Consider the following 21,629-nt stretch of genomic DNA (forward strand, 5'->3'; position numbering starts at 1 on the left):
AAGATCTCCTCGCAGTATCTGGCCATCTTATACTGCTGCGGTTTACTGCAACACACACACACACACACACACACACACACACACACACACACACACACACACACACACACACACACACACACACACACACACACACACACACACACACAAACACACACAAACACACACACACACACACACACACAGCTGTGAGCGATGGTGCACGACTCACACACACACACACACAATCATGAAGACACACTTTACCTGCAGTGATTCTCAAAGGACAGAATCACAGGATAATCAGACGTCACGAACGCCGTTTCCTTTATGGCTTGAATTACGTCCTGTCACACAAACAAACCGCACATCAGACTCACACAAACACAAACGCAGATCATGTCCCCGTTATAATGAACAAAAACACATTTCTCTGCAATCATGATTTACTTGTTCATCCTGGAACAATCTAACAATCAAAAAGCGTTTTATATAGTAAATAAAGATAGCTGGGAAATGGAACTGTGTTTGGATGTCAGATGATTCAGATCACATTATGATCACACTGAGTTCGGACTCGGTCTTTATATGCACATTAAGACCCGATATGCTCACAGCGACGGTCTTTCCCGTTCTTTGCTTGAGTAAAAAGAAATACTGATTTTTGCAGTGCTAAACTGTTAGTGAACATCCTGATGCCCACGTTTAGATGAATATGTGAATATGTGCTGCGCTTTCCTCTCAATAACAAAATACAACAAAACCAGAGCGATGAGAAAACAGACGTTCAGAAAACATCTGATCTTTATACAGCACTTTATACAATGGACAGACAATATTAAACTGAGAATCACAGAGATCACGATTCAGGATAAACTGAGAATCACAGAGATCACGATTCAGGATAAACTGAGAATCACAGAGATCACGATTCAGGATAAACTGAAAATCACAGAGATCACGATTCAGGATAAACTGAGAATCACAGAGATCACGATTCGGGATAAACTGAGAATCACAGAGATCACGATTCAGGATAAACTGAGAATCACAGAGATCACGATTCAGGATAAACTGAGAATCACAGAGATCACGATTCAGGATAAACTGAGAATCACAGAGATCACGATTCAGGATAAACTGAAAATCACAGAGATCACGATTCAGGATAAACTGAGAATCACAGAGATCACGATTCAGGATAAACTGAGAATCACAGAGATCACGATTCAGGATAAACTGAGAATCACAGAGATCACGATTCAGGATAAACTGAGAATCACAGAGATCACGATTCAGGATAAACTGAGAATCACAGAGATCACGATTCAGGATAAACTGAGGATCACTGAGATCACGATTCAGGATAAACTGAGAATCACTGAGATCACGATTCAGGATAAACTGAGAATCACAGAGATCACGATTCAGGATAAACTGAGAATCACAGAGATCACGATTCAGGATAAACTGAGAATCACAGAGATCACGATTCAGGATAAACTGAGAATCACAGAGATCACGATTCAGGATAAACTGAGGATCACTGAGATCACGATTCAGGATAAACTGAGAAGCACAGAGATCACGATTCGGGATAAACTGAGAATCACGGAGATCACGATTCGGGATAAACTGAGAATCACGGAGATCACGATTCAGGATAAATTGAAAATCACGGAGATCACGATTCAGGATAAACTGAGAATCACAGAGATCACGATTCAGGATAAACTGAGAATCACAGAGATCACGATTCAGGATAAACTGAGAATCACAGAGATCACGATTCAGGATAAACTGAGAATCACAGAGATCACGATTCAGGATAAACTGAGAATCGCTGAGATCACGATTCAGGATAAACTGAGAATCACAGAGATCACGATTCAGGATAAACTGAGAATCACAGAGATCACGATTCGGGATAAACTGAGAATCACAGAGATCACGATTCAGGATAAACTGAGAATCACAGAGATCACGATTCAGGATAAACTGAGGATCACTGAGATCACGATTCAGGATAAACTGAGAATCACTGAGATCACGATTCAGGATAAACTGAGAATCACTGAGATCACGATTCGGGATAAACTGAGGATCACTGAGATCACGATTCAGGATAAACTGAGAATCACAGAGATCACGATTCGGGATAAACTGAGAATCACAGAGATCACGATTCGGGATAAACTGAGAATCACTGAGATCACGATTCAGGATAAACTGAGAATCACAGAGATCACGATTCAGGATAAACTGAGGATCACTGAGATCACGATTCAGGATAAACTGAGAATCACGGAGATCACGATTCAGGATAAACTGAGAATCACAGAGATCACGATTCAGGATAAACTGAGAATCACAGAGATCGCGATTCAGGATAAACTGAGAATCACTGAGATCACGATTCAGGATAAACTGAGAATCACAGAGATCGCGATTCAGGATAAACTGGGAATCACAGAGATGACGATTCAGGATAAACTGAGGATCACGATTCAGGATAAACTGAGGATCACGATTCAGGATAAACTGAGAATCACTGAAATCACGATTCAGGATAAACTGAGATTCACAGAGATCACGATTCGGGATAAACTGAGAATCACTGAGATCACGATTCGGGATAAACTGAAAATCACAGAGATCACGATTCAGGATTAACTGAGAATCACAGAGATCACGATTCAGGATTAACTGAGAATCACAGAGATCACGATTAAGGATAAACTGAGAATCACTGAGATCACGATTCAGGATAAACCGAGAATCACAGAGATCACGATTCGGGATAAACTGAGAATCACTGAGATCACGATTCAGGATAAACTGAGGATCACTGAGATCACGATTCAGGATAAACTGAGAATCACTGAGATCACAATTCAGGATAAACTGAGAATCACTGAGATCACGATTCAGGATAAACTGAGAATCACAGAGATCACGATTCAGGATAAACTGAGAATCACTGAGATCACGATTCAGGATAAACTGAGAAGCACAGAGATCATGATTCGGGATAAACTGAGAAGCACAGAGATCACGATTCGGGATAAACTGAGAATCACAGAGATCACGATTCGGGATAAACTGAGGATCACGGAGATCACGATTCAGGATAAACTGAGAATCACAGAGATCACGATTCGGGATAAACTGAGAATCACAGAGATCACGATTCAGAATAAACTGAGAATCACTGAGATCACGATTCAGGATAAACTGAGAATCACTGAGATCACGATTCAGGATAAACTGAGAATCACAGAGATCGCGATTCAGGATAAACTGAGAATCACAGAGATCACGATTCAGGATAAACTGAGAATCACAGAGATCACGATTCAGGATAAACTGAGAATCACAGAGATCACGATTCAGGATAAACTGAGAATCACAGAGATCACGATTCAGGATAAACTGAGAATCACTGAGATCACGATTCAGGATAAACTGAGAATCACTGAGATCACGATTCAGGATAAACTGAGAATCACTGAGATCATGATTCAGGATAAACTGAGAATCACTGAGATCACGATTCAGGATAAACTGAGAATCACTGAGATCACGATTCAGGATAAACTGAGAATCACTGAGATCACGATTCAGGATAAACTGAGAATCACAGAGATCACGATTCAGGATAAACTGAGGATCACTGAGATCACGATTCAGGATAAACTGAGGATCACTGAGATCACGATTCAGGATAAACTGAGAATCACAGAGATCACGATTCAGGATAAACTGAGGATCACTGAGATCACGATTCAGGATAAACTGAGAATCACTGAGATCACGATTCAGGATAAACTGAGAATCACTGAGATCACGATTCGGGATAAACTGAGAATCACAGAGATCACGATTCAGGATAAACTGAGAATCACTGAGATCACGATTCAGGATAAAATGAGAATCACAGAGATCACGATTCATGATAAACTGAGGATCACTGAGATCACGATTCAGGATAAACTGAGGATCACTGAGATCACGATTCAGGATAAACTGAGAATCATTGAGATCACGATACAGGATAAACTGAGAATCACTGAGATCACGATTCAGGATAAACTGAGAATCACTGAGATCACGATTCAGGATAAACTGAGAATCACTGAGATCACGATTCAGGATAAACTGAGAATCACTGAGATCACGATTCAGGATAAACTGAGAATCACTGAGATCACGATTCAGGATAAACTGAGAATCACTGAGATCACGATTCATGATAAACTGAGGATCACTGAGATCACGATTCAGGATAAACTGAGGATCACTGAGATCACGATTCAGGATAAACTGAGGATCACTGAGATCACGATTCATGATAAACTGAGAATCACTGAGATCACGATTCAGGATAAACTGAGAATCACTGAGATCACGATTCAGGATAAACTGAGAATCACTGAGATCACGATTCAGGATAAACTGAGAATCACAGAGATCACGATTCGGGATAAACTGAGAATCACAGAGATCACGATTCAGGATAAACTGAGAATCACAGAGATCACGATTCAGGATAAACTGAGAATCACTGAGATCACGATTCAGGATAAACTGAGAATCACTGAGATCACGATTCAGGATAAACTGAGGATCACTGAGATCACGATTCAGGATAAACTGAGGATCACTGAGATCACGATTCAGGATAAACTGAGGATCACTGAGATCACGATTCATGATAAACTGAGAATCACTGAGATCATGATTCTGAAGAATGAAAAAAAACATCAGACAACTAAAGAAAATTACATGCAAACTAAAGGTTTCGGCCAAATAGCCATAGCTTTAGTCAATTTATAGGATATATTAATTTGTTATGGGATGAATCGGCATTTGGGAATAAATCTTTTAAATCTTTTACTCGCGTCTCAACAGAATAACTTAACCCACACCTTAAAGAAGGCAGAGCCTCAGAGCCACGCCCACCTGTTACATCATCACTACGGACCAATGGGAGTTTAACAGCCGGAGTGAACTTCGTTTGGCCTGATTTTATTTAAAACGTTGTCGCATCAGTCAGTGTGTAGTGTATCAGTCTCTTTTACTTTAAAAGCATAAAACTCTCCATCATGATGGGCTGACTGAACGCTGACCTTGAACAGGATGTCGGTGCACATGGCCTTCCCATGAGTGATGATGGGCTCCTGATCCTCGCCTTTACCATCCCAGCAGTCCAGCTCCACGCACCTAGATCACACACACACACACACACACACACACACACACACACACACACACACACACACACACACACACACACACACACGTTTTTGTGAATTGTGGGGACTTTCCATAGTTGTAATGGATTTTACACTGTACAAACTGTACATTCTATCCCCCTACACTGCCCCTAATCCTACATATCACACACACACACACACACACACACAAACACACACACACACACACACACACACACACACACACACACACACACACACACACACACACACACACACACACACACACGAACACACTCTGCCCCTAAACCTACCCATCACACACACACACATACACACACACACACACACACACACACACATACGAACACACTCTGCCCTTAAACCTAACCATCACACACACACACACACACACACACTCACACACACACACACACACACACACACACACACACACACACACACACACACACACACACACACACACACACACACACACACACACACACACACACACACACACACAAACACACACACAAACACACACACACACGAACACACTCTGCCCCTAAACCTACCCATCACACACACACACATACACACACACACACACACATACGAACACACTCTGCCCTTAAACCTACCCATCACACACACACACACTCACACACACACACACACACACACACACACACACACACACACACACACACAAACACACACACACACAAACACACACACACACACACACGAACACACTCTGCCCCTAAATCTACCCATCACACACACACACATACACACATACGAACACACTCTGCCCCTAAACCTACCCATCACACACACACACACACACACACACACACACACACACACACACACACACACACACACTGCCCCTACCCCTAAACCTATCGATCACACACACACACACACACACACACACACACACACCTGCAGCCCGACAGTAGCACCTGCCGGTACATCTCCACCGAGGACTTTCCGCCGAACTGCCGGCCGGTCAGGTAAGTGTTGTGTGAGGAGCTGATGAAGTAATGAGCCAGCGGCTGGTCCATCTCCTGACACAGATCCAGGCGGTCCAGAAACATCGGAGCATTCTCATCCGACATCAGGTATCGGCAGAAGCCATCTGAAGACATGCGGCCTGGAAATCAGCAAAACATGATCAGCAGCTTTATACGCTGGAAAACAGCAGCAGAACATGATCCATAACAGCAGCAGAACATGATCCATAACAGCAGCTGAACATGATCCATAACATCAGCTGAACATGATCCATAACATCAGCTTCCTACACTGGGGATGAATAGAGAAGGCTCATGGGACACTGAAGACTGGAGTAATGAGGATATCAGGAATAAATCACATGTTACTATATATTCACATGGAGAACTGATGATTATTATGGAATTTATATGGAATATTTCGCTGCTTTACTGGAGTTACGATCAGTATTTATACATCTTAATTATTCAAAGCTTTTGAGTGTCAGTGTGTGCTATAATAACGACAAACAGCATAACATCTCACTCCAAACCGCTTTACAGTTATTCACACAGTGGAAACACAAAAATAAAACTGATGAATCTTTTTCCCGAGAGACAATCTGAACACACACACTCACACTCACACACACACACACACACACACACACACATCGACCGTGGAATGTTTCAGTTGAGCGTATCATTGTATCGTTCTTCAAACACTGTGTGAGCGTTACTTTAGAATATTCTCTGATCATCTGACACATGAAGCAACATTTAAACAACATCAGAGGAACGTTCAACTGAAACATTCCCCGATCGGCGTCTACATCAGCTCAACATCAGTCCTGATCTCACAGCTTTATCTGAGCCAAGACAGCTATACATTATAACGGTCAACATTATCCTTACACTAATCATTAGGATATTAAGATCATGTTCCATTAAGATATTCTGTGAATGTTCATATCAGAAATGTTTATTAGTAGTGATGCATTGCTGAGGACTTCATTTTGACAACAGTCAGATCACCCTCAGATCTTCAAATATTGTCCTGACAAACCATCATCAATGGAAGGGTTATTATTCAGCTTTCAGATGATCTATAAATCTAAAAAATTACCCTTATGACTTCTTTTTATGATCCAGATTCACATATCTTATATATTCACTGCAAAAATGCTCTTCTTATTTAGTATTTTTTTCTTTTTTCTAGTTCAAATATCTATCAAGATGCATTTACTAAATAAGTAAAATCACATACGATATTTGTTCTTTTTTTCTGGGGAAAAATATCAAAATGAAGTGATTTTTTTGTTTAAAGCAGGCAAAATGATCTGCCAATGGGGTGAGAAAAATAATCTTATTTCTGTTTGGGACGGAAACAAGAAACAAGATTTCAGTCAGAAAGAAGATTATTATTCTCACGCTATCAGCAGATCATTTAGGCTGTTTTAAGCAAAAACTCACTTCATTTAGATTTTATTTTTAAGAAAACAAGGAAAAATATATTATGTTGTTTTAATTATCTAGTAAATGCATCTTGATTTAAGAATTGTTAGATATTAAGACCAGAAACAAGACAAAAATGACTAAGAAGAGCCTGTTTTGCAGTGTTGGCAGCTTTGGTGAGCTCTAGCGTGTGCTGAGGCTGAGCGGCCACTAGAGAGCAGCAGCGCTTCAGTCTTCATTAAACACTCGTCTCCTTTACCTTTCTTCTTTAAGTCTGCATCTCTCTCGTACTTCTCGATGATCTGCGTGACTCGCTTGGCTTCATAAAACGGGAAGAGGATCTCGTTGAGCCGAGGGTCCCGCTGGTTCTGCAGGAAAACATACTTCATCATCAACGAGGAAGAGTTCGTCCTCAGAGAATAACAGCCATGTGTGTGTCAGAAATCAGCCCATCCGCACATGCATATTTTACCCTTATGAGGGCACGATTCTCCAATCCACATAAAACACAGAGTGTGTGTTCACTGCAAATAACTCGTATAAAGCAGACGGACGGAGAACAGATGAGTCGACTTCATTTCTGACTGAAAGTTGTGAAAGAGTTGTGATCACATGAAGAGACACAACACACAGAACACACACACACACCACACACACTCGACCCGTGTAAAGCGTGAGACACACACGGACACCGGAACAGCACCATCACCACAGACAGACATGCACGCACACACACACAAACACGCACGCACACGCACACGCACACACACACACAGTTAATAAATGATAAAGAGCTTACTTCATTCAGAAAGCTGACTAACTGCTCTACGGTTAAATAATCGCTTTTGTCTCCGTTGCTGCAAAGAAATTGAGCAGAAGAGATTTGGTTTGGTTACAACAACACACAGAAAACCATTAGAGAGAGAGAAAGAGAGAGAGTTAGACATGTCAAAGCATCAGAAGGACTCCTGTGTTAGTCCAACAGGGGTTAATGTGTGTTAGTTCTGCCCTAACCCATCCTCCTGACCGCTAGCTGACCATTAGTGGACCTACATCTTCTTGAAGAGTTCCTCGATGTCCGTGCGAGGGCAGATCTTCTGGGTCAGAGCGTAGAAGATGTCAAAGGTGAAAGCCGAATGCTCAATCTCATCATTCTGAAATCAGGAGAAATAGGAGAAACAAGAGAAATCAGGAGAAACAGAAGAAATCAGGAGAAACAAAAGAAATCAGGAGAAACAAGAGAAATCAGGAGAAACAGAAACAGGAGAAATCAGGAGAAACAGAAGAAACAGGAGAAACAAGAGAAATCAGGAGAAACAGGAAAACAGAAGAAACAGGTAAAAATCAGGAGAAAAAGAAGAAATCAGGAGAAACAGAAGAAACAGGAGAAATCAGGAGAAAAAGAAGAAACAAGAGAAATCAGGAGAAACAGGAGAAACAGAAGAAATGGGTAAAAATCAGGAGAAAAAGAAGAAATCAGGAGAAAAAGAAGAAACAGGAGAAATCAGGAGAAACAGAAGAAACAAGAGAAATCAGGAGAAAAAGAAGAAATCAGGAGAAACAGAAGAAATCAGGAGAAACAGGAGAAATCGGGAAAAACAGAAAAAATCAGGAGAAAGCAGGAGAAAGCAGGAGAAATCAGGAGAAACAGAAGAAACAAGAGAAACAGGAGAAAACAGAAGAAGCAGGAGAAATCAGGAGAAACAGAAGAAACAGGAGAAATCAGGAGAAACAGAAGAAACAGGAGAAATCAGGAGAAACAGGAGAAGCAGGAGAAATCAGGAGAAACAGAAGAAATCAGGAGAAACAGAAGAAACAGGAGAAATCAGGAGAAACAGGAGAAGCTGGAGAAACAGGAGAAATCAGGAGAAACAGGAGAAAATCTGAGAAATCAGGAGAAATCAAGAGAAATCAAGAGAAACTGGAGAAATAGGAGAAATCGGAATAAACAGAAGAAACAGGAGAAATCAGGAGAAACAGGAGAAAGCAGGAGAAATCAGGAGAAATCAGAAGAAACAAGATAAATCAGGAGAAACAGAAGAAACAGGAGAAATCAGGAGAAACAGAAGAAACAGGAGAAATAAGGAGAAACAGAAGAAATCAGGAGAAACAGGAGAAAATCGGAGAAATCAGGAGAAATCAAGAGAAACTGGAGAAATAGGAGAAATCAGGAGAAACAGAAGAAACAAGAGAAACAGAAGAAACAGGAAAAATCAGGAGAAACAGGAGAAACAGGAGAAATCAGGAGAAACAGGAGAAAATCGGAGAAATCAGGAGAAATCAAGAGAAACTGGAGAAGCAGGATAAATCAGGATAAATCAGGAGAAACAGGAGAAAGCAGGAGAAACAGGAGAAATCAGGAGAAACTGGAGAAATAGGAGAAATCGGAAGAAACAGAAAAAACAGGAGAAATCAGGAGAAACAGGAGAAATCAGGAGAAACAGGAGAAGCAGGAGAAATCAGGAGAAACAGGAGAAAGCAGGAGAAACAGGAGAAATCAGGAGAAATCAGGAGAAACTGGAGAAATAGGAGAAATCGGAAGAAACAGAAGAAACAGGAGAAATCAGGAGAAACAGGAGAAGCAGGAGAAATCAGGAGAAACAGGAGAAGCAGGAGAAGCAGGAGAAACAGGAGAAATCAGGAGAAACGGGAGAAGGAGAAATCAGGAGAAACAGGAGAAATCAGGAGAAACAGGAGAAACAGGAGAAACAGGAGAAATCAGGAGAAACAGGAGAAGCAGGAGAAATCAGGAGAAACAGAAGAAACAGGAGAAACAGGAGAAATCAGGAGAAACAGGAGAAATCAGGAGAGGCAGGAGAAATCAGGCGAAACAGAAGAAACAGGAGAAATCAGGAGAAACAGAAGAAACAAGAGAAACAGAAGAAACAGGAGAAATCAGGAGAAACAGGAGAAGCAGGAGAAACAGGAGAAATCAGGAGAAACAGGAGAAAATCTGAGAAATCAGGAGAAATCAAGAGAAATCAAGAGAAACTGGAGAAATAGGAGAAATCGGAATAAACAGAAGAAACAGGAGAAATCAGGAGAAACAGGAGAAAGCAGGAGAAACAGAAGAAACAGGAGAAATCAGGAGAAACAGAAGAAACAGGAGAAATCAGGAGAAACAGAAGAAACAGGAGAAATCAGGAGAAACAGGAGAAGCAGGAGAAACAGGAGAAACAGGAGAAACAGGAGAAATCAGGAGAAACAGGAGAAAATCTGAGAAATCAAGAGAAACTGGAGAAATAGGAGAAATCAGGAGAAACAGAAGAAACAAGAGAAACAGAAGAAACAGGAAAAATCAGGAGAAACAGGAGAAACAGGAGAAATCAGGAGAAACAGGAGAAAATCGGAGAAATCAGGAGAAATCAAGAGAAACTGGAGAAGCAGGATAAATCAGGATAAATTAGGAGAAACAGGAGAAATCAGGAGAAACTGGAGAAATAGGAGAAATCGGAAGAAACAGAAGAAACAGGAGAAATCAGGAGAAACGTCTCAGGTTACGTATGTAACCCTAGTTCCCTGAGGGAACGAGACGCTGCGTCGAAACGCTGTGAGAACGCCTCTGCGTTAATGCGTCGTGAAGCGCCTGTAGAACCATTCCATCGGAAAAAAGATCGATCGGCGGCGTGATGACGTCATCGACCGGAAGCTATAAAACGTCCGTGAAAACAAACAGGAACTAACTTCTGATAAAGCCTGAAGTAAGTGATCACGGACACGCCGGGAGTATGGCAGAGCGACGCAGCGTCTCGTTCCCTCAGGGAACTAGGGTTACATACGTAACCTGAGACGTTCCCTTTCGGGGAACTCGAGCTGCGTCGAAACGCTGTGAGAACGCTTATACCCACATCGCCATAGGACCAAGTGTCTCGTATGTGTGAAGCCGAAGCGCACACGGTTACGAGAGAACCTGTGCCCCTACTGTAGATGCCAGGTCTAGTTCGTAGAACCTGACGAAGGTAGAAGGAGACGACCATCCGGCCGCGTTGCAGATATCATGGAGGGAAGCCCCCGACAAGAGTGCTTTAGAAGCAGCCATACCCCTGGTTGAGTGCGCCCGGACAGCCAGTGGAGATGGCTGCCCGGTAGCTTCATAAGCAAGTGAGATGGCCTCGGCCACCCACTTGCTCATCCTCTGCTTGGATACTGGGGCCCCCTTCTTAGGGGGTCCAAAACAGACAAACAATTGTTCAGATTTCCTCCACAGGGCAGCTCTGTGGACATAAGTATCCAGTGCCCTCACAGGACACAGCAGATTTAACCTTTCCTGGTCTGACGTCATAAACGGAGGAGGACAGAAGGCTTGTAGAGTGATGGGGCCCCGTGGGCTCGTAGGAACCTTGGGGACATAACCCGGCCTGGGATGCAGAAATGCTTTCACCATCCCTGGCGCAAACTCTAAACATGAGGGCCCTACTGACAGGGACTGAATATCTCCTATTCTTTTAAGAGACGAAATGGCCAAGAGGAAAATGGTTTTTAAGGTGAGGAACTTATCCGAAACCTCCTCCAGAGGTTCGAACGGTGGTCCGGACAAGCCCCTCAAGACAACGGCCAAGTCCCATGCTGGGACCCTCGAGTGCATAACTGGCCTCAACCTTAATGTGCCACGAAGGAAGCGTGTAATTAGAGGGTGTCTTCCCAAAGACACTCCACTGAAAGGGACGTGGAAGGCACCCAAGGCCGCCACGTACACCTTTAGTGTGGAGGGGGTCAACCCTGCCGAGAACCTTGCCTGCAGGAACTCCAGCACTGTACCAACCGGGCAGTTAACTGGGTCCCACTGGCGTTCTCTGCACCATGCTGAGAAAAGTCTCCATTTCAAAGCGTACAGCTTCCTTGTGGACGGAGCTCTGGAGTGTAGGATGGTCTCTACGACCTCGGCCGAGAGACCTTCCTCTATGAGCCTAGCCCCCTCAGAGGCCAGGCCCACAGTTTCCACATCTCCGGGCGTGGGTGCAGGAATCTCCCGCCCGCCTGAGAGAGTAGATCCCTCCTGGTCGGAATCTCCATCGGAGAGCCTTCCAGGAGAGATATCAGGTCCGAAAACCATACTCGGGTCGGCCAGTTCGGAGCCACTAGAAGTACCTGGGCCCCGTCCCGGCGTACCCTCTCCAGAACTCCTGGAAGCAAGACAATCGGGGGGAAGGCGTACAGAGGCAGCCTCGGCCACTCCTGTACCATGGCATCCAGCCCCAGCGGGGCCGGATGGGTCAGAGAAAACCACTGCGGGCAGTGAGAATTCTCCGCCGAAGCAAACAGGTCTATCTCTGCTTTCCCATAAACCTTCCAAAGGAGCTCCACCACCTCTGGGTGGAGTCTCCATTCCCCGGGCCTCGGCCCCTGTCTCGACAGGCTGTCTGCTTCCTGATTCAGGGCCCCCGGGATATATACTGCCCTGATTGACAGCAATTTCCCTTGGGCCCACAGGAGGATCCGATGTGCCAATTTGTCCAACGGACGAGACCTCAGACCCCCCTGGTGATTTATATAGGCAACCACGGACGTGTTGTCTGTTCTGACTAGTACGTGGTGGCCCCTGAGGTCGGGCAGGAACTGTTTCAATGCAAGAAACACTGCGAGCATCTCTAGCCGATTTATGTGCCAGTGCCGCTGATGTTCCTGCCATAGACCCTGGGACGAGCGACCACTCATGGTCGCCCCCCAGCCCGTGAGAGAGGCATCTGTCGTTAGCGTTACGCGACGAACATGAGCCCCCAACACGGGACCCTGAGATAAAAACCCCGGGTTTTTCCACATGACCAGAGCACGTAGGCATCGCCGCGTGACTGTGATCGTGCGGAGCGGATTTCCCCTCGGGGAGAACCCTTTCGTTTTGAGCCACCACTGCAGTGGCCTCATGTACAGTAGGCCAAGAGGTATCACGTTGGACGCTGCTGCCATGAGACCTAACAGTTTCTGGAACTGTTTCACAGTGACGGCTCGGCCTAGCTTCTGTTCTTTGGCGGCTGCCAGGATCGATGCTATGCGTGTTGGCGATAATTGCGCCCGCATAATTACCGAGTCCCAGTTCACACCTAGAAAAGTGGTTCTCTGAGCCGGAGAAAGCACACTCTTCTTGGCGTTCAGCCTCAACCCCAGCTTCGACATATGGGCAAGAACAGCATCTCGATGCTGAACCGCCATCTGCTCTGTATTCGCTAGAATCAGCCAGTCGTCGATATAGTTCAGAATGCGGATGCCCTGTAGACGCAGCGGCGCCAGAGCTGCATCCACACACTTGGTGAACGTGCGGGGTGACAGTGCTAGACCGAAGGGAAGTACACGATATTGGTATGCCTCTCCCCCGAAGGCAAACCTCAGGAACTTCCTGTGATGTGGAAGGATGGAGACATGAAAATACGCATCTTTGAGGTCTATGGTGACAAACCAATCCTCCGATTTGACCTGCGCTACAATCTGTCTGAGTGTAAGCATCTTGAATTTGAGCTTGGCCACCGAGCGATTCAATAGCCGCAGATCTAATATCGGGCGTAAGCCCCCATCCTTCTTCGGCACGATGAAGTAACGGCTGTAAAAGCCTGACTCCCTGCTGGGAGGGGGAACCCTCTCTATAGCCCCTTTTTGCAGGAGTGTCTCTACTTCCTGTGCCATTACCAGAGCCTGCTCCGGGCCCACCTCTGTAGGTAGGACACCGCAGAAAGGAGGTGGCCGACTTCTGAATTGAATGGCGTACCCCTTTTCTACTATCTGCAGGACCCAACGAGATATATTTGCTAGACGTTTCCACTCGTCTAGAAAATCTACTAAGGGAACCAGCCTCTCGAGGCTGGCCTCTGGTGTATTTTGAGCAACAAGCGCAGTGCCCTGAAGCGGCGGACCGGCAGGGAACAACTGACTTGACTGCTCGGGGACCCCCCGGAGGGGGTGCGGACCACCCTCGGGTGGCCCGCGGAGACCGACTGCGCCCCGGCATTGCGGCGGGGTTGGCAGCGCGGCCCCCCGAGGGTGCCGTAGGGAAACGGGTACCGTTAGCAGGGGTAAACACCGTTTCCCTACGGGGGGAACCACCCTCAGCGTCCTGACGCTTCTGGCGTCAGGAACGCTTCGACGAGGCCTTCTTGGCGATCAGGACTGTCCGCAGATCAGCCCTGCCCCTCGAAGGCCTCGTCTGAGAGCGCCGCCCCTCGTCCCCACGCTGAGGGGGAGCTCGGGCAGCGACGCTCTGCTTCTGTTGAGCCCTGTGTGAGGAGCTCGTACTCGGCCTGGGCTGCTTGGTGGTATCAGCAGCAGCCCCAGGGACCTGGACCCGGAGAGGGAGGAACTGCTTGAGCGCCGCAGCTTGCTTTTTCGACTCCTGGAACCTCTCTGTGACAGTGTGAACTGCGTCACCGAAGAGGCCTCCAGGAGAAAGCGGCGCATCAAGCAGAAAGGCTTTCTCCCTCTCCTTGATGTCTGTGGGGTTTAACCATAAATGCCTCTCCGTAGCCACCAATGCTGCCATGGAGCGGCCCACACATCTGGCCGTCTCCTTGGTGGCCCGGAGAGCTAAATCAGCTGAAGATCTTAATTCAGTGATAATATCTCCCCCCACAGCATCACTACTGTCCAGATCCCTTAGCAGGTCAGCCTGGTATGCCTGCATGATAGCCATCGTGTGCAGGCATGCAGCCGCTTGACCCGCCGCCGAGTACGCTTTACCCACCAACGCCGACGTTGTTTTTAAAGGTCTGGTGGGTAAAGTCGGGGCCTTAAGGGACGATGCCGAGGAAGGCGAGAGATGGCTCGCAAGCGTCTCTTCGACCTTTGGCATCGCCCCATAACCATACTGTCTCAGCCCGCAAATGTTGCTGTAGACCGAAGTCTGCGGGCTGAAGACACGATATGATGCCGGTCTCTTCCACGATCTTGCCACCTCGGTGTGCAAATCGTGGAAGAACGGCAGGCCCCGTCGCTGAGGTTCTGAAGCGCGAGATGGCAGGAAGCGTTCGTCTAGCTTGCTATGACGTTTTCTTCCTGCCTCAGATCTTTCAGTGGGCCAGTCGATGTTTAATCTGGCCACTGCTCGTGTCAAAACCTCAACTAGCTCCTCACTAGCAGGGGACTGAAGTGGCGAGTCTTCAGTATCGATACTTTCAACGTCCACCTCCTCAGAGCTGGACAGATGAAGTACCGGCGACTCTCTCGGGGGGGAAGAAACCGCCATGCGTGCTTCCATGCCCCGAGAAGAGCCGCTGAATGGAGCAGGTGAGGGCAGAGATAAGGCAGCGCCCGTCTCTAACCCCTCTGCAACATCCAATTGTGATCCCCACGACTGCAGCCTTCGCTCCGCCTCGGCGGCAGCGGGACCAGAGCCGCGGGGAACACGAGCCGAGGCACCCTCCTCGAAGAGTGCCCGGCGGGAGCGCAGCGTTCTCAGTGGCATACGCTCACAGTGCTCGCAAGCAGCCCCCTCGAGGGCTGCCTGGGCATGCTGCGCTCCCAAGCAGGCTACACAAAGAGAGTGTGTATCCCCACCCGTGATGTAGCGTGGGCAGGGATGAACACACTTCTTAAAACTGCTTTCACTCGCCATATTTACTCTATCTATTTTATTTTCTCTTTGTTTGTTAATATATACTGCAATATTTAACAAAAGGGTGGAAAATCTCTGATATAGACAGACAAAAACACCAAATAGACAGACAGGTTCACACAGATCGCTTGCTGAAGGCTCAGAAGCTAGTTCCTGTTTGTTTTCACGGACGTTTTATAGCTTCCGGTCGATGACGTCATCACGCCGACGATCGATCTTTTTTCCGATGGAATGGTTCTACAGGCGCTTCACGACGCATTAACGCAGAGGTTGTTCTCACAGCGTTTCGACGCAGCTCGAGTTCCCCGAAAGGGAACAGGAGAAATCAGGAGAAACAGAAGAAACAGGAGAAATCAGGAGAAACAGGAAAAACCAGGAGAAACAGGAGAAGCAGGAGAAATCAGGAGAAACAGAAGAAACAGGAGAAATCAGGAGAAACAGGAGAAATCAGGAGAGGCAGGAGAAATCAGGCGAAACAGGAGAAATCAGGAGAAACAGGAGAAGCAGGAGAAATCAGGAGAAACAGGAGAAGCAGGAGAAATCAGGAGAAACAGAAGAAACAGGAGAAACAGGAGAAATCAGGAGAAACAGGAGAAAGCAGGAGAAACAGGAGAAATCAGGAGAAATCAGGAGAAACTGGAGAAATAGGAGAAATCGGAAGAAACAGTAGAAACAGGAGAAATCAGGAGAAACAGGAGAAGCAGGAGAAATCAGGAGAAACAGGAGAAGCAGGAGAAGCAGGAGAAACAGGAGAAATCAGGAGAAACGGGAGAAGGAGAAATCAGGAGAAACAGGAGAAATCAGGAGAAACAGGACAAGCAGGAGAAATCAGGAGAAACAGAAGAAACAGGAGAAACAGGAGAAATCAGGAGAAACAGGAGAAGCAGGAGAAATCAGGAGAAACAGAAGAAACAGGAGAAATCAGGAGAAATCAGGAGAGGCAGGAGAAATCAGGCGAAACAGAAGAAACAGGAGAAGCAGGAGAAATCAGGAGAAATCAGGAGAAACAGGAGAAATCAGGAGAAATCAGGAGAAACAGGAGAAACAGGAGAAACAGAAGAAACAGGCGAAACAGAAGAAACAGGAGAAATCAGGAGAAATGAGAAATCAGGAGAAACAGGAGAAATCAGGAGAAGCAGGAGAAATCAGGAGAAATCAGGAGAAACAGGAGAAATCAGGAGAAACAGGAGAAATCAGGAGAAACAGAAGAAACAAGAGAAACAAGAGAAACAGGAGAAATCAGGAGAAACCAGGAGAAACAGAAGAAACAAGAGAAATCAGGAGAAACAGAAGAAATCAGGAGAAACAGAAGAAACAGGAGAAATCAGGAGAAACAGAAGAAATCAGGAGAAACAGAAGAAACAAGAGAAATCAGGAGAAAAAGAAGAAATAAGGAGAAACAGAAGAAATCAGGAGAAACAGGAGAAACGAGAAATCAGGATAAACAGGAGAAACAGAAGAAATCAGGAGAAACAGGAGAAACAGGAGAAATCATGAGAAACAGGAGAATCAGGAGAAACAGGAGAAGCAGGATAAATCAAGAGAAACAGGAGAAATCAGGAGAAACAGGAGAAACAGAAGAAATCAGGAGAAACAGGAGAAATCGGGAGAAACAGGAGAAACAGAAGAAATCAGGAGAAACAGAAAAAATCAGGAGAAACAGGAGAAGCAGGATAAATCAGGAGAAACAGGAGAAACAGAAGAAACAGGAGAAATCAGGAGAAACAGGAGAAATCAGGAGAAACAGGAGAAGCAGGAGAAATCAGGAGAAATCGGGAGAAACAGGAGAAATCGGGAGAAACAGGAGAAATCGGGAGAAACAGGAGAAATCGGGAGAAACAGGAGAAACAGAAGAAATCAGGAGAAACAAAAAAAATCAGGAGAAATCAGGAGAAACAGAAGAAATCAGGAGAAACAGAAAAAATCAGGAGAAACAGGAGAAATCAGGAGAAACAGGAGAAAGCAGGAGAAATCAGGAGAAATCAGGAGAAACAGGAGAAGCAGGTGAAATCAGGAGAAGCAGGAGAAGCAGGAGAAATCAGGAGAGGCAGGAGAAATCAGGAAAGGCAGGAGAAATCAGGAGCAGCAGGAGAAATCAGGAGAAGCAGGATATATCAGGAGAAGCAGGAGAAATCAGGAGAAGCAGGAGAAATCAGGAGAAGCAGGAGAAATCAGGAGCAGCAGGAGCAGCAGGAGAAATCAGGAGAAGCAGGAGAAATCAGGAGAAGCAGGAGAAATCAGGAGCAGCAGGAGAAATCAGGAGAAGCAGGATATATCAGGAGAAGCAGGAGAAATCAGGAGCAGCAGGAGAAATCAGGAGAAGCAGGAGAAATCAGGAGCAGCAGGAGAAATCAGGAGCAGCAGGAGAAACCAGGAAAAGCAGGAGAAATCAGGAGCAGCAGGAGAAATCAGGAGCAGCAGGAGAAATCAGGAGCAGCAGGAGAAGCAGGAGCGGCAGGAGAAGTAGGAGAAATCAGGAGAAATCAGAAGAAACAGGAGAAGCAGGAGAAATCAGGAGAAGCAGGAGAAATCAGGAGAAGCAGGAGAAATCAGGAGAAGCAGGAGAAATCAGGAGAAACTTGAGAAATAGGAGAAATCAGGAGAAGCAGAAGAAATCGGGAGCGGCAGGAGAAGCAGGAGAAATCAGGAGAAATCAGGATTATTCTAGAGTGTGTATGGTTGTGTCTCTTTATTCTGGAGTGTGTGTGAGATTGTGTCTCTTTTCCTGGAGTGTGTGTGATTGTTTATTCTGGAGTGTGTGTGATTTGTGTCTCTTTATTCTGGAGTGTGTGTGAGATTGTGTCTCTTTATTCTGGAGTGTGTGTGAGATTGTGTCTCTTTATTCTGGAGTGTGTGTGGTTGTTTATTCTGTGGTTGTTTATTCTTTTCATCAGAAGAAACCCTGGTCTAGACAAACATGAGAGATGACCTCTGACCTTCCCGCTGGGCAGGCCGAGCTCCTTCAGCGCCTGAAAGATTCCCTTCTCCGTTTTCCCCGATCCGAACGTCCGAGTTATGCTGAGAATAAAGAGACACAATCACACACACTCCAGAATAAAGAGACACAATCACACACACTCCAGAATAAAGAGACACAATCACACACACTCCAGAATAAACAATCACACACACTCCAGAATAAACAATCACACACACTCCAGAATAAACAACCACATACACTCCAGAATAAAGAGACACAATCACACACACTCCAGAATAAAGAGACACAATCACACACACTCCAGAATAAACAATCACACACACTCCAGAATAAAGAGACACAATCACACACACTCCAGAATAAACAATCACACACACTCCAGAATAAAGAGACACAATCACACACACTCCAGAATAAACAATCACACACACTCCAGAATAAAGAGACACAATCACACACACTCCAGAATAGAGACACAATCACACACACTCCAGAATAAACAATCACACACACTCCAGAATAAAGAGACACAATCACACACACTCCAGAAAAAACAATCACACACACTCCAGAATAAACAATCACACACACTCCAGAATAGAGACACAATCACACACACTCCAGAATAAAGAGACACAATCACACACACTCCAGAATAAACAATCACACACACTCCAGAATAAACAATCACACACACTCCAGAATAGAGACACAATCACACACACTCCAGAATAAACAATCACACACACTCCAGAATAAAGAGACACAATCCCACACACACTCCAGAATAAACAATCACACACCAACTACATAATAAACAATCACACACACTCCAGAATAAACAATCACACACACTCCAGAATAAACAATCACACACACTACAGAATAAAGAGACACAATCACACACACTCCAGAATAAAGAGACACAATCACACACACTCCAGAATAAAGATACACAATTACACACACTCCAGAATAAAGAGACACAATTACACACACTCCAGAATAAAGAGACACAATCACACACACTCCAGAATAAAGAGACACAATCACACACACTCCAGAATAAAGAGACACAATCACACACACTCCAGAATAAAGAGACACAATTACACACACTCCAGAATAAAGAGACACAATCACACACACTCCAGAATAAAGAGACACAATTACACACACTCCAGAATAAAGAGACACAATCACACACTCTCACCCTCGGACCGGGATCTTTCCGTTGATGTTTGTGAGGAAGGAGAGTCTCATCCAACTAGAGAGAGAGAGAGAGAGAGAGAGAGAGAGAGAGAGAGAGAGAGAGAGAGAGAGAGAGAGAGAGAGAGAGAGAGAGAGCATCTGTCAGTGGTCATAATGTTATGCCTGATCGGTGGACTTGTGTCATTAGTTCGCGGATCTACTTACTGTTTCTTCAGGCACGTCATCGGACACACATTATTGGCCTTGAAGTTGTGAATCACGGCTTTCAGACCTTCCATCCACTTCTGCAATCAGACATGAGGAGAAGTTAATCAGCATCTGTGTCTAAACGCTGGACAACAGGAGACCAGATCTGTGCCGAGTTCGCTGGCCAATGAGGAACAGCGACACCGTGGTCCTTAAACCAGGCACTGTGTGCAGGTGCCGAGTCCTGAGGGAAAACGAAATCTGCATCTCCATACAGTTGGTCAGTCCACTCTTTGTGAATCTCCTCCTCATTTTTGAATGGGTTTTGTTTCCCAATCCTCTCCAGGGTGCGGTTATCCTTTTTGCTTGTACACTTTTTTCTAGCACATCTTTTCCTTCCCTTCGCCTCTCTATTAATGTGCTTGGACACAGAGCTCTCTGGCTAGAGAAGAGCAATTCATTGACTGATAGACAACTACTCTGTAAGTGTTTGTAACTTTTCTCATTTGATTGTTTGTTCATTTGTTGTTGGATAAGTGTGTCTGTGTAGTGCAGTGGTGTGTATTATTAGTTTTGGTGTATTCTCACGGTGTGTGTGGGAGTTAGCATTTGTTGAGTTAGCATTTGTTTGGTCATTGCCACGTTGGGAGTGAGTTTGTTGGGGGCGTTCCCAGCTGCTTTCAATAACGATACTCAGGTGAGTATAAATAGCGTGATAGTCCGCGGCAGCGGAAGCGGCAGTGTGAAGCCCTCCTTGTGTGAAGACCAACGAGTGTAAAGACTTCAACTCTTCCCTGTGCAAGACCAACGGGTGTAAAGACCTCAACTCTTCCCTGTGCAAGACCAACGAGTGTAAAGACTTCAACTCTTCCCAGCGCAACTCCGCCCGAGCAAGGACCCCGGCAAGGCACTTGAGTATCCTCTTCCTTTTCATTATTTGTGTTCTGTTCTTTTCTAATTCCTATCTGGCCTTTTCTCTGATCTGTATTCACCATGTGCTTTCAAATCTCAACTATAACTACAAGCACTCGTAAATCACGCTCTGTACGCACGAGACGCCGGAATCCTAATAATTTGCGCTATATCCTAACATCCTCTGCTAC

At 45.3% G+C, this 21,629-nt stretch overlaps 1 protein-coding gene across 6 annotated transcripts in view; it reads right to left on the reverse strand.

Moving 5' to 3' along the window:
* plcb4b (phospholipase C, beta 4b) overlaps nt 1-21,629 on the reverse strand; it is a 116,338-nt gene that overhangs the window by 44,250 nt on the left and 50,459 nt on the right. For all 6 annotated transcript variants that reach the window (XM_067418419.1, XM_067418415.1, XM_067418420.1 and 3 more), the window contains 10 exons: nt 20,545-20,624; nt 20,342-20,395; nt 19,124-19,205; nt 8,705-8,805; nt 8,451-8,508; nt 7,911-8,019; nt 6,147-6,357; nt 5,109-5,202; nt 247-326; nt 1-45 (listed from right to left, as the gene is read on the reverse strand). The exon at nt 1-45 is cut by the window's left edge and continues 40 nt beyond it. In XM_067418419.1, the coding sequence (XP_067274520.1) occupies nt 1-45; nt 247-326; nt 5,109-5,202; nt 6,147-6,357; nt 7,911-8,019; nt 8,451-8,508; nt 8,705-8,805; nt 19,124-19,205; nt 20,342-20,395; nt 20,545-20,624 (914 nt within the window). The remainder of the gene's footprint in view (nt 46-246; nt 327-5,108; nt 5,203-6,146; nt 6,358-7,910; nt 8,020-8,450; nt 8,509-8,704; nt 8,806-19,123; nt 19,206-20,341; nt 20,396-20,544; nt 20,625-21,629) is intronic.

This window comes from Pseudorasbora parva, chromosome 15, assembly GCF_024679245.1.
Source record: "Pseudorasbora parva isolate DD20220531a chromosome 15, ASM2467924v1, whole genome shotgun sequence".
Classification (NCBI taxonomy): Eukaryota; Metazoa; Chordata; class Actinopteri; order Cypriniformes; family Gobionidae; genus Pseudorasbora; species Pseudorasbora parva.